Source organism: Schistocerca cancellata, chromosome 7 (assembly GCF_023864275.1).
Source record: "Schistocerca cancellata isolate TAMUIC-IGC-003103 chromosome 7, iqSchCanc2.1, whole genome shotgun sequence".
In the NCBI taxonomy this organism is placed as follows: Eukaryota; Metazoa; Arthropoda; class Insecta; order Orthoptera; family Acrididae; genus Schistocerca; species Schistocerca cancellata.
Window position 1 is genome coordinate 530,292,597 of NC_064632.1, and position 12,908 is coordinate 530,305,504.

The 12,908-nt window shown below is 42.1% G+C and overlaps 1 protein-coding gene and 1 non-coding gene across 2 annotated transcripts in view; both read right to left on the reverse strand.

Annotated features, from left to right (window-relative positions):
• Nucleotides 1-1,105: 1,105 nt before the first annotated feature.
• LOC126092377 (astakine-like) overlaps nt 1,106-12,908 on the reverse strand; it is a 120,658-nt gene continuing 108,855 nt past the window's right edge. Inside the window, exon 3 of the mRNA XM_049907935.1 lies at nt 1,106-2,436. Within this exon, the coding sequence (XP_049763892.1) occupies nt 2,201-2,436 (236 nt within the window). The 3' untranslated portion in view covers nt 1,106-2,200. The remainder of the gene's footprint in view (nt 2,437-12,908) is intronic.
• Trnas-cga (transfer RNA serine (anticodon CGA)) lies at nt 4,044-4,118 on the reverse strand. Its single transcript has one exon. It is a non-coding gene; the product is annotated as a tRNA-Ser (tRNA).

Below are 12,908 nucleotides of genomic sequence, written 5' to 3' on the forward strand. Positions count from 1 at the left end.
GTTCTCGGTCGTTAAGTGAAGACCGTCGGCCGCTGCGTGTTCAGTGGTGAAGGTAATGTCGGAAATATGGTGTTTTCAGCACAGTCTTGTCACTGCGCACCTCGGAATATTGAATTCGCTAACGGTTTCAGAAACGGAATGTCCCAAGAGTCTAGCTCCAACTACCATTACGCGTTCAGAGTCCTGTCGTGCGGCCATAACCCCGGTGAAAACCTTCTCACAAATGACAGCTCCACCAATGCACTGCCCTTTCAAAACTTGTGTGCGCGATGCCACTGCTATCTGCATATGTGCGTATCACTATCCGATGGCTTTTGTCAACTCAGTGTAAAGTCCATATCTTTGGTGACTCATAAGCAGATTTTGTCAATAGTTTTCATCTTTATTTTGTAAGAAAGTAAGTTTCGTTTCTTACATCCCTCGTTTTACCACCACAGTACTAAGAATTGTCCTCTGTCCCACCCCCCACCCCTTCCCCTTTAGAGCAAGGATATCATTTTGATTGATGCCCTTTGCCTGAACCAATGGGAGAAACTAAGAATGTTGTATGATTACGTATAATTTGCACTGACTTGGTTTCATCTCCTTGAGTGACCAAGTGTAGAGAAACCATTGAAATCTGGGGTGAACGGCAACAGAAAACTTCAGGACAGCAGATAACTGCGCAAAATACGATAAAAATTTTATACCTGAAATATGTCACTCCTTATTGAAACACTTCTTGTTAGGTATGTTCTAACACACTGTTCAACGAATTGTTGTAAAACTTAAACGCTTGCGTATCAGTACGCAGATGTGCACAGCAATATTAATAAGAGATAGGCAAACATTATAGGTTCTTTCAGCTTAAATGAAATCAGGTAGAACATAGCCCCCGTCTGTAACTTGCCTACAGACACACACACACACACACGCACACGCACACGCACACGCACACGCACACGCACACGCACACGCACACGCACACACACACACACACGCGCGCGCACACACACACACACACACACACACACACACACACACACACACACATTTATCTTTGATAAGCAGAGAAAAGTACAAGATGTACAGTTACTGAAGTAGGATGTGGCAAATAATTCCAGACTAAGGGTAACTCATCATTTCTATTTGTAGAGTCCAACTACAAAAGTACATAAAAAGTACATGACATATTTACAATAAAATAATCTCAATGTTAAACAGAACTATATAAGAAAAAAAATGAACTCATAATTCGTTAGTTACATATCATGTATGTTCATTAATGATCGAGCAATGGACGTTGTCAAACAAACATCTATCATGGAATTAGAAGTGTTTGGTGAGGAGACAAATTTAATATTTTCGCGAGATTACTTTGAATGTAACAATGTGTATACATTCAGCACACTGAATACAGATATGTCTTAGTCAACGATACATTCGCTTTATAGAGATCAGCGATAATTTATAAGCAGTAGGAGAAGTTGCGACGATAGTGAAAAAGGTAATGAAACTAGAGAATTTACAAAAAAAGACATGCACAAATCCTTTCATTTGCAAAATAAAATCACAAATGATACGTAAAGGGAAACGAAGCACAAAAACCGCGCACTGAATAGGAACCTACGATCAAATAAAGAATAAAACAGAGACTGAATCGTGTGGATCTTGGAATATGGCTACAACAAAAACGGTAGTTGACGGAGAGAGCACTAAAGTGATTCAGTGTTTGTTGTGGTATAAAATTGCCGAATTAGATTAGTTAAGAAGTGGGATTCAAGAGAAGTGAAGGAAAAAGTTTTTTTAAAAAAAATAATTTACACGAAAGGTAAAAGTTTTGATATCAACGGGATAATTATAAACAGTAACATAGGAAACACTGGAGATCAGTGTTAAAGGAAAAGTGAGAATGCACGCTCATTTTGAGGACATCTAATGTCAAGAGTGTGTCATAATATCAAGGATACAACATGAAATATAAGAATGAGGTTTTGAGGACATGTAATGTCAAGAATGTGTTATTATGTCACGGATACAACATGACATTTAAAAATGAGATTCACGTGAAATTAGTCGAAGGATACGGCCCAGAGTTTCTTTAAACAACTCTCAAAGGCTTGTGCGGTACTTTATCAAACGAATAAAAAGACAAGGCCTTTTTTTCTTTTAGAAGTATTATGAAATCGTAGACTCTGTGTCGACAATTGTCCAAGGAGCATCAATCGTCGAGTTCGTTGAGAGACTGCTTGGCGAGCGGGTCGGCGCACGTGGCTGAGTCCGGACTGCACAGCAGCCCCGGCGCGCATGCGCAGATGACGCTGTAGACGTCGACCAGTTGGACGACGCTCCCGTCCAGGTAGCTGATGGACATGTTGCGCGGCTGGCTGATGGGGCTGCACGGGTCGCCGACCTCGCCGCGGATCTGGCACGAGGGGATGCTGAAGCGCGCAGTGCCTGCGACAGAAAAGCGAGCACTATGGAGCAACGGCCGGGTAAAATGTCAGTCCGTCAAGGCGGGTGGAGACGACCTCAGCAGCATTTCTACCGAGTTGCACTTATTTTTGAAGGCAGAGTTGGGAGGGGGACGGGGGGGGGGGGGGTGAGGTTCGTCATGCTTCTGAGGTGTTTCACGTGGCACGCCACGATTTCTGGTATTGTATTCAGTGCGAGACAAATGGTCTCCCGCTAGCAACTGACGAAAATTACAAGGCCGTTCTACAACTCAAATTGTTCAAATGGCTCTGAACACTATGCGACTTAACTTCTGAGGTCATCAGTCGCCTAGAACATAGAACTAATTAAACCTAACTAACCTAGGGACATCACGTACATCCATGCCCGAGGCAGGATTCGAACCTGCGACCCTAGCGGTCGCTCGGCTCCAGACTGTAGCGCCTAGAACCGCACGGCCACTCCAGCCGGCTGTTCTACAACTATTGTGTTTATATGTTTCCATGGGAATCTTACTTCGCACTACACACCACGTATGAGGAAGTTCATCTGTAATTCAAATGGTTCAAATGGTTCAAATGTTTCTGAGCACTATGGGACTTAACATCTATGGTCATCAGTCCCCTAGAACTTAGAACTACTTAAACCTAACTAACCTAAGGACAGCACACAACACCCAGCCATCACGAGGCAGAGAAAATCCCTGACCCCGCCGGGAATCGAACCCGGGAACCCGCGCGTGGGAAGCGAGAACGCTACCGCACGACCACGAGATGCGGGCATCTGTAATTATATATGTGTACATAGAGGAGTGTTTAATGTCCACAACTACTTGTGAAAATATCTGACTTGGTACTTCTGGTCGTGTCTTCTCGGCTCTGATGAAGCTAATCTAAAACTCAGTTGTATTCGACCGTGAATCGGACACAAGCACTTTTCAGCCTGAGGTGAGGTAGCAAGGAATATGTAGGGTGCGTGTATACAGTTCGTCGGCTAGTGGTTCAAATGGCCCTGAGCACAATGGGACTTAACATCTGAGGGCATCACTCCCCTAGAACTTAGAACTACTTAAACCTAACTAACCTAAGAACATCACACACATCCATGCCCGAGGCAGGATTCGAACCCGCGACCGTAGCGGTCGCGCGGTTCCAGACTGTAGCGCCTAGAACCGCTCGGTCACTCCGGCCGGTGTCGACTAGTGGATAAGAGGTGTCAAAAACTGTGTTGTAATTAAGTGGAAGTTCAAGTCGGATATTATTGTCTTCCACATGAAATGGGTAAGCAGTTATGGGTCCTGTCTCTCATCCAGCTAATTGTCGATCCTTCCGATTTGACGACAAGCCAATGGTTGTAATGCCGTAATATTGATTATATAATGAGGACACGAACGCACATCTTTTATAAATCATCTATTCTCAAAAAGAGTACCACAAGTTCCTAAAACCTTTATTGTAACTTCGGTGATTATTCTGTCCATATACGGACTCCTTTCTACACTTCCATAAATCAATGTAAGATGGTGCATGTGTAACAACTTCCGATAACTGCAGTGCCCAGCATTGCCCGGGATGTTTAATATCTGAAACTTCCTGGCAAATTAAAACTGTGTGCCGGACCGAGACTCGAACTCGGGACCTTTGCCTTTCGCGGGCAAGTGCTCTACCAACTGAGCTACCCGAGCACGACTCACGCCCCATCCTCACAGCTTTACTTCTGCCAGTACCTCATCTCCTACCTTCCAAACTTAACAGAAGCTCTCCTGCGAACCTTGCAAAACTAGCACTCCTGAAAGAACGGATATTGCGGAGACATGGCTTAGCCACAGCCTGGGGGTTGTTTCTAGAATGAAATTTTCACTCTACAGCGTGTTGTGTTTAATATCTGTTACACAAGGTGATTGCCCCTGTGCCTTCTTGATACTAACTGGAGTTTGAGCCGTCTATCGACTCGTGCTACACCTTGTGTTTAGATTGCATTGGTTTTCCTTTTCTTCCCCTGACATGTTTGTTTGATATGTTGACTGTCATTAAGTGGCTGCTTTGTTGTCTTTTCCCTCTGCTATTGATATCTGCGTTTTTGCTTCCGGGAAACTGCTATGGAGGAAGTGAGATCCTTGACCGGTTGTAACCTCGTGTGGTGGCGCGGAAGTAGGGGCGTTGCGCGCAGAGAGTGTGGTGGACACGGGAGGGCAGTGTGGCTCTCCAGCGCGAAGCAGGCGTGGTCGGTTGTACCGAGTCGCCACGTGATGTATGTCGGTTGTGTGTAACGAGCGGGTGCAGTTGACGGAAGAGCTCCCCGCGTGTCGGTTGTATACAGAATCGCCCCACGAGTAGTTGCTGTTCATTTCGCCTTCGTGGGACGTTACAAGCTTCTTTAAATCCTCCGTTTCAATACTGGAGTTTAAAAGGAGACACGTAACATGATGGAGCGGTCACTACCCGTCAACGTTGCAGAGAAGACGTGAACTTCGGTGACAGAGCGTGTTGTCGCGTGATCGTGGCGTGTTGGGCACGCTGGCGACGCGTGCGCGGTCGGATGTGTGGATCCTTGCCATCGCAGGTCGTGTACTGCCTGTTCGGGCATAATCGCAAGTTAAGTTCGTGGGAGGTTTAATCATTAAGTAATAATTTTGTGTAACCAGCGTCTCCTCTGCCTTGTGGCCTCCGGCGCCCGGGTTTCCTGTCCCTGGCACCGGTGTAATTGAAGACAGTGATCTTTCCTCCTCCTCTCGTTACTGTCCGATGGGAGGTGTAGTTTTGGCAGTTTAATTGTTTCGCTATTCTGTCGTTGTTTATGAGTAAATTCATGCTTTTTGTTGGTTGATCATGTGGTTGCTCATTCAGGACTGTGTGGCGTAACGTTTCCTTGTAAAAGGTTAGCTCTAATTCTGTCAGCAAGTTAAGCCATCTTATAACAATTTTTGCTGGCCAAAAATCGGTGCAATGACCAGCCTGAGAGTGGCAATTGTGTTTACGGGCGTATTTAAATTGGTCAGTATTCTGTCTAGCCTGAGCATCCCTGAGTGGGTGATTTGTGACCGTCTTACACCGTCCGTCATATCTGTTATGTTCTAATTTTATATTCCAGGACACATTTGTTTAAAATTTTTTTAAATTCCTCCAAGTTTGTAAATTCCTTTTACTGCCATTAATCGTGTGTTTGCTGAGACCTGTTTAATTTTTTTAATGGCTGTGTTGGTAGCTTCACTACCTCGCCGTATTTTATTAACAAAGTTTTGTATTTACTTTAGTAGCCTGTTTACTAATGTTCCTTAAATTTTTTAAAATTGTTGTATTGCTATAAATTACTATGATTGGCGTTAGCGGCGTGTTTTAAAAGGTAGTTTATTGCCGTACTGCTAGCTTCTGTGTTGTTTTAATTTTTTTTTAAACTGTTGTATTGCTATAAATTACTTGATTGCCGTTAGCGGAGTGTTTTAAAATGTTGTTTATTGCCGTAATGCTAGCTTCTGTGTTTTTAATTTTTTTTATTGTTGTATTGCTATAAATTACTTGATTGCCGTTAGCGGCGTGTTTTAAAAGCTGTTTATTGCCGTATTGCTAGTTTCTGTAAGATATGAATAAAAGATTTGTGAAAATCTCAACTCGACAGTAAACTACTAGAAATTTGGCCCCGTTTCCCAACTTGTGGTGTGGCTTGTAGTAACCGTAACCACATAGAGGAGTTTAAAAGTTTATTGTCTGTAAGCATACAGTATCTATCGTTGTTTATCGTCAGAGATCGCTACAGACGCCTGCTCAAAAATCACCATGCAGCCCAGGTAACCGAAGCCAATACACATTACCCCAACTGATGGAAAAAATGCGTCACAGTTCTAATCACACTTCGAAACTGTCGTGAAAAAAACCATTGGTCACAATGAACGAGCCATAATGCAACAGCCGGCCGCGGTGATCTAGCGGTTCTAGGCGCTCAGTCCGAAACCGCGCGGCCGCTACGGTCGCAGGTTCGAATCCTGCCTCGGGCATGGATGTGTGTGATGTCCTTAGGTTAGTTACGTTTAAGTAGTTCTAAGTTCTAGGGGACTGATGACCACAGATGTTAAGTCCCATAGTACTCAGAGCCATTTGAACCATTTGAAACATAATGCAACACACGTAATGGGGAAAATCAGCGTTCTTAAGACTGCAGAGGGGGCGTTAGTTGAACGTGCGTTCTCCTCTATGTACAACCACAAACTGCCGAAAATCGAGGCCCTCTCACCTCCCCCATGTCTTCCCCCACTCCGTGCCTCCATCCACCTACAGGGAGGACACACTCCGCCAAACGCCACGCAGCAGGTGCTGGCCGCTGTCCGTACTAGGCTTTCCGCCCTATGCCGTTTTTCTGGGCCCCCACTGTCACTCCACTGCGCAGGCTGGCCTCACCAGTCCCTCCGTCATCCTCCGTGGTATGCGGCATGCCTTGACGTGATGGTCTTAGTCAGCACAAAAGGAAATTTTAGCATAACTACACTGCCCCTCCAGAGAATACTCCAGACAGCTTTTTCCAAATCAGCTGCTTGTGAAGCAGGAAGCCTTCCGCCTAAAGCAACTGCAGCCACACACTGCAGTGTCTTCAGTATAATGCGCTCTAGCAAGTATGCTGCTGGGTGGTCAGTGTTACTGACGCCGACAAAAGCTGCACATACAACAGAGCACGACGCCGGCATCACCCAGAACAAACCCGTGATCAGTGAGGGCTATCCTGACTGCGGGTTATATGTCTAAAGGGGCAGCTACGGCCTCTTAGGGAACTCGGCCAACACACTGTTCTGAGCACTGGACTGTAATATTTATATATACCATTGTCCGCAGCTCGTGGTCGTGCGGTAGCGTTCTCGCTTCCCGCGCCCGGGTTCCCGGGTTCGATTCCCGGCGGGGTCAGGGATTTTCTCTGCCTCGTGATGACTGGGTGTTGTGTGATGTCCTTAGGTTAGTTAGGTTTAAGTAGTTCTAAGTTCTAGGGGACTATTGGCCATAGATGTTAAGTCCCGTAGTGCTCAGAGCCATTTGAACCATATATACCATCAATGCGACTACTATAATAAAGCAACTATCAAAAAAGGAAAACACAATCGCGATGATAATAAATGGTCACTTTCCACAAAAATAGGCAAACTTATTTTTCTTTTAGGTTTATAACCGACTGCAGGATTACAATTCGCATCTCATTATTTTGTGATGTCCAACGAAGTGCGCCATCACTGATCACAAACGATCAGCAGAGACATCTCCACCCTGCGTAAAATCAGGAAAAAAATTTCAACTATTTTGCTGCGAAAATTACCGATCACCGCAGACTGTCCTTATTATCTCCAAACCGTCATTGGAGCAAAGCAAAAGCGAGAATTTAAACTCTAAAGAAAAAAATCTATATTGAGCAATTTCTTTCAGCTTGATGAACAAATTACTTGATCAGAGAGCATCTCTTGTGTCCAGTGTCTGTAAATAAACTGTCATGCACGTTGTAAGTAGGCTGTTTATGTTTTCTTATTGGCAACGTAACGTAGCGCTCTGTATGAAAATCACTGGCTGTGCTGTGTGCAGTCTGTGGCTAGTTTGCATTGTTGTCTGCCATTGTAGTGTTGGGCAGCGGCAGCTGGATGTGAACAGCGCGTAGCGTTGCGCAGTTGGAGGTGAGCCGTCAGCAGGGGTGGACGTGGGGAGAGAGATGGCGGAGTTTTGAAATTTGTAATACTGGATATTATGAACTGCTATGTATATTATGATTTTTCAACACTATTAAGGTAAATACATTGTTTGTTCTCTATTAAAATCTTTCATTTGCTAACTGTGCCTATCAGTAGTTAGTGCCTTCCGTAGTTTGAATCTTTTATTTAGCTGGCAGTAGTGGCGCTCGCTGTATTGCAGTAGTTCGAGTAATGAAGATTTTTGTGAGGTAAGTGATTTGTGAAAGGTATAGGTTAATGTTAGTCAGGGCCATTCTTTTGTAGGGATTTTTGAAAGTCAGATTGCGTTGCGCTATAAATATTGTGTGTTAGTTTAAGCTCAGTCATGTACAATTTTTCTAAGGGGACGTTTCATATGTCGACCCTTAGCCGAGGATACCTCACTGGAATCTTCTGATTTTTTTCCTTGTGGTTTGTGTAATTAGTGTAGCTATTGTTTATTGCTAGCGCGTAATTGTAGAGAGAATCTTCTTCGTAGTTGCAGTCTTTCATTGTTGTACAGTAAAACAGTTGTGGCATGCATGTAGATTTGCAGCAAGTATTTCGCAGCTGCGCTTGCAATTAACTAGATATTATTTTCAGTGCTATGTTAATGTGTTCCCCTATTTTTGCTCTTCAAATTGTGTTTTTCTGTGTTATCGTGTGAAATATTGTGACAATAATGGCGTGTGAAAAACGTAATACTAGGCTCCAAAGTAAACTGAGAAATGACAGTGAAGACGAAAGCAGTGCGTTAGCGCCACCGTGTAATGAATTAACTAATGTTCAACATAGTAATTTGGTAATTGTGCATAGGGAAATGGAGCGGGCGGCCAACAATGGCGTAGGCAGTGAAACAATTAGTGAACAGGGAAGCATTATCGATCGATCGCTCGGCAACAGCTCGCCTCAGGAATCCAAAATGACAGGGCACAATTTTGCAAATACTGTAGATTCAGGTTTTGCGTCCTCACCGTTTTCTCAAATAAGTCAAGACACATTTTCTGCTTGTCAAAACGTGAATGTTGCCGGTGCAAATGCACTGCCGAAAAGCGTAGAGGAACAGATTCCAGACACTAATGCATTGTTATTACAGCTAATGCAACAAATGGAACAAAATCAGAGACAAACACAGCAAAAGCTTCAAAAGTTAGACGCAATGGAACAAAATCTTCAAAAGTTAGACACCACACTTGAACAAACACGTGAAGATTTAACTACGGAGTTACATAAAATCGAATCGAAATGTCAAAAAGTCTGTAATGACGTAAAAACACAAATTTTGATAATTTCCAACCTATTTTTTCGCGCCATGAAAATGCATTACAGAATCACGAAGCAGTCATAAAAGAACTGCAAACTACTGTTCATGAAAATCATGAGACCTTGCAAGCTAAAATTGACTCAGTTGCATCTACCGATTCAGTTATGCAACTTGCAAAAACTCAGGAAAACTTAAAGGACACAGTAGATACGATTTCAACACAAATGGACACTCTGAACCTTGGTTCAGAAAAACACACAGAGGAAATAATTTCACTAACGGATAAAGTAGCCGAACTTTCAGATCAGTTCACTAACTTATCTACAAATGTAGATGATGATCTGAATGACACAAGACCTGTAGCCATCACTGACACAGAAGAGTATGAACAAATTAAGAAATTCAAACAAAATCAGAATCAAATTAATACGCAACACAAAAGAGAAATCCAGGAAGTACAAGATCAGTTGGCACAAGTAATACAAAAATTACATATTTCAGAGGACACTCGCGCTCCAACACGGGAAGAGGGACTTAGAAATACGAAACAACCGCAAAAAAATAACACAGGACACTTCGGAAATTATGAAAGAAATTGGCAAGGCGCACCGAATTTTGAGATGGAACCGCCGAAACGACGTAACAATGACCGACATGTGACTCGCCGACATGATGATTTTGATTATAAGCTGTTCATTACTACACGTAAATTCAAAACATTTAAGAATTCTGGCAACGACATTCATCCACAAGCATGGCTCCAACTGGTCGTTAGAGCACAGATTAGAATTTATGTGTGGCTACTTAGAGAATGAACCAGCTGAAAGAATGCGATCGGTCATTCAAGATTGTCACAGTGAAGGAGAATTTTACCATGCATTCCTCTCAGCATATTGGTCTCAAGCTACACAAGACCGAGTAAAACATAGCATCATGATGATGAAACACTTTGAACAATCAGAATTTCCAGTCTTGTCAAATATTTTGAAGACATGTTGCACAAGAATTAGTAACTGTCAAACCCATACAGCCCCTCATAACTCATCCGCATTTGCTTAATCAAATTACCTGAACATTTACGACATATTATTTTGGCAGGACGTTGCAAAGACGACATTGAAGCTTTTCAGGGGCTCTTACAAGAACTGGAAATTGACACTGACAATCGCGGAACGCGAAAACAGGAGCACAACAATTACAGGTCACATCCATCACAATTCCGTGATGACAGAAATAATAACTGGACGCGACAAGGCTATTCTCACAACACAAATCGTGACCAAAACAGACACCACCCATATGACAACCGTTGGCAGAGTAGTAATAATTACAGGGAAAGATCACCTCTCCGCGGTAATGACTATCACAGAGACATTTAGAGAAACAGACAATATGGGAACCAAAACAATTATTATTACGGGAGACAGAATAACTTTAGACGCAATGGTCCAGCGTGCAGTTACAATTCAGGGAGAAATTCTCCACCACTTAAACGACAAGAAAGAAACTACAGGAACTACCGACATGACGACAGACGATATAATCATAACGACAGACGTGAATTTCATCAGAACTGGGGGAATTCTAACAGGGCTGGGCCCTCTCGGCAAGGCGAATTTGTAAAAGATAGGTCTCCTAATCCCAGTAACGACGCGCGCCAACAAAGAAACAGACAATGAAGCACCCCAGGCAGCCTCGTGCGCCGGCTGGCTGAGAGAAAAATAACATAGATGCTAACCTTGAGAAAAATTCCAGTATTCTTTACCGACGTATACCACATGATAATTGCGTTAAAGTTGAAACTCTGCATACTAGGAAGAGCAAAGGGCTACACCACATTTCACATGTGAAACCATTTATTGGGAGATAATCTGCTTTTTAACTTAGTCTTTGCTATAAAATTTTTCACTTCATGTTACTAGTACTCTTTTTCAATCTTAGAAAGTGTTAACATGCAACAATGTTTAAAGTTAACTATCCAGTCAAGAACCAAAAGAACTTATTTAAACAGAAATTACGAATGCATTGTTGTTGTGAACAGACGACACAGTGTTATTGTGTGTGTACATTCTTGCTTGTTAGTTGCACGATTACGTAACGACTATAAGGCTCACATACTTAGGACATTTACCAGTACTGCTAATGAGATTTTAATGCAACATTTTGGTTTACTTGAAAATACATTCTGGATTTAAAGTACTTTCCGTGAGATACCAGATGACACAGTGGTTAGTTTATGTGACAGCTACACGATTTTATCACGGCGCTACTAATGAGTGACAATTTACAATGTTGCTTTTGGGGTGTTTCTTTTTTATATCTGCACAGTTTTTCTGAATTATTCTGGAAAGTAAAACATGTTTTAGTAGTAACTTTTGTGGTATAGCTACAAGGAGACAGCTTCTTTCGTAGCACAACAATACGTTACATTATAGTACTTTCTTGATCACAGTAAGGTACGTAATAACTACGATATCTATACGCAAAGCATTTCACTTTCATTTATGATGAGGTAAGTACATTGACTTCTGCAGAACTTTGCTTACAGAGGAAGATAACTACGACACTTCCACAGAATTATCTTACAGCAAGACGCACATTTAGTGCTACAGGACACGCATTTGAGTGCTTAATTTTGTACTTAAAACATTTATTTTTCAAGATTTTTGAATTACAAAGAAAGTTTTCCGTGATACATTTCATTCCATTGCTGTAATCTGTAACACCTGAGGGTATAATTACATTAATCCTCAGGGGGGTACACGTTTACTTTGTGTATCATGTGTTTGGCAAGCACAAGGAGCCCTAGCTAATATGGTATTTGCATATACAACTTTAAACATCGGTATCATATTTCTCTAACACAGAATTACACAGCTATCTGATCATTTAACTGAGAGATAAAAATTTTTTTTACTACATCAGTGACACATGTTTACGCAATTACACAGTTGGGTAACTTCACACTTGTGAAATTGTATTTTGTCTGTACTTTGTGAACTGTTCATATTTTTTTGGAACCATTGTGATACTATGAGAGCTTTGAATGATGTATTTGGTAAGGGAGCATGATTTTTATAGTATGTTTGAGGTAGATGACACTATTGAAATGAGCAGAGAATTTTTTTTAGGTTTTGACATTATTGCAAAAAGCTACGCCTTTTTTGAGATTTGGCTGAGGTTTTGTGATGTTATGGTGACGATGTGTATTACGCTGTTGCGGTATGTTTATGATCAATAAGCTGATGCTATATGAGGAATTTGATTATGCTACGTATTTATTATGATGAAATATTGAAGAATGTCTACGAATATGTATATGTGTAATAAGGTAAGGAATAATGAGTAGTGGTTAGGGAATCTGGCTTGTGAAAAAGGATGTTGGAAACCAAGAATCGTACTTTAAGAGTTATGAAATGTGTGTAAATGCGTGAATGTACCACAATACCGACGAAAATTTTTTGGACACTGTTATACACTCCTGGAAATTGAAATAAAAACACCGTGAATTCATTGTCCCAGGAAGGGGAAACTTTA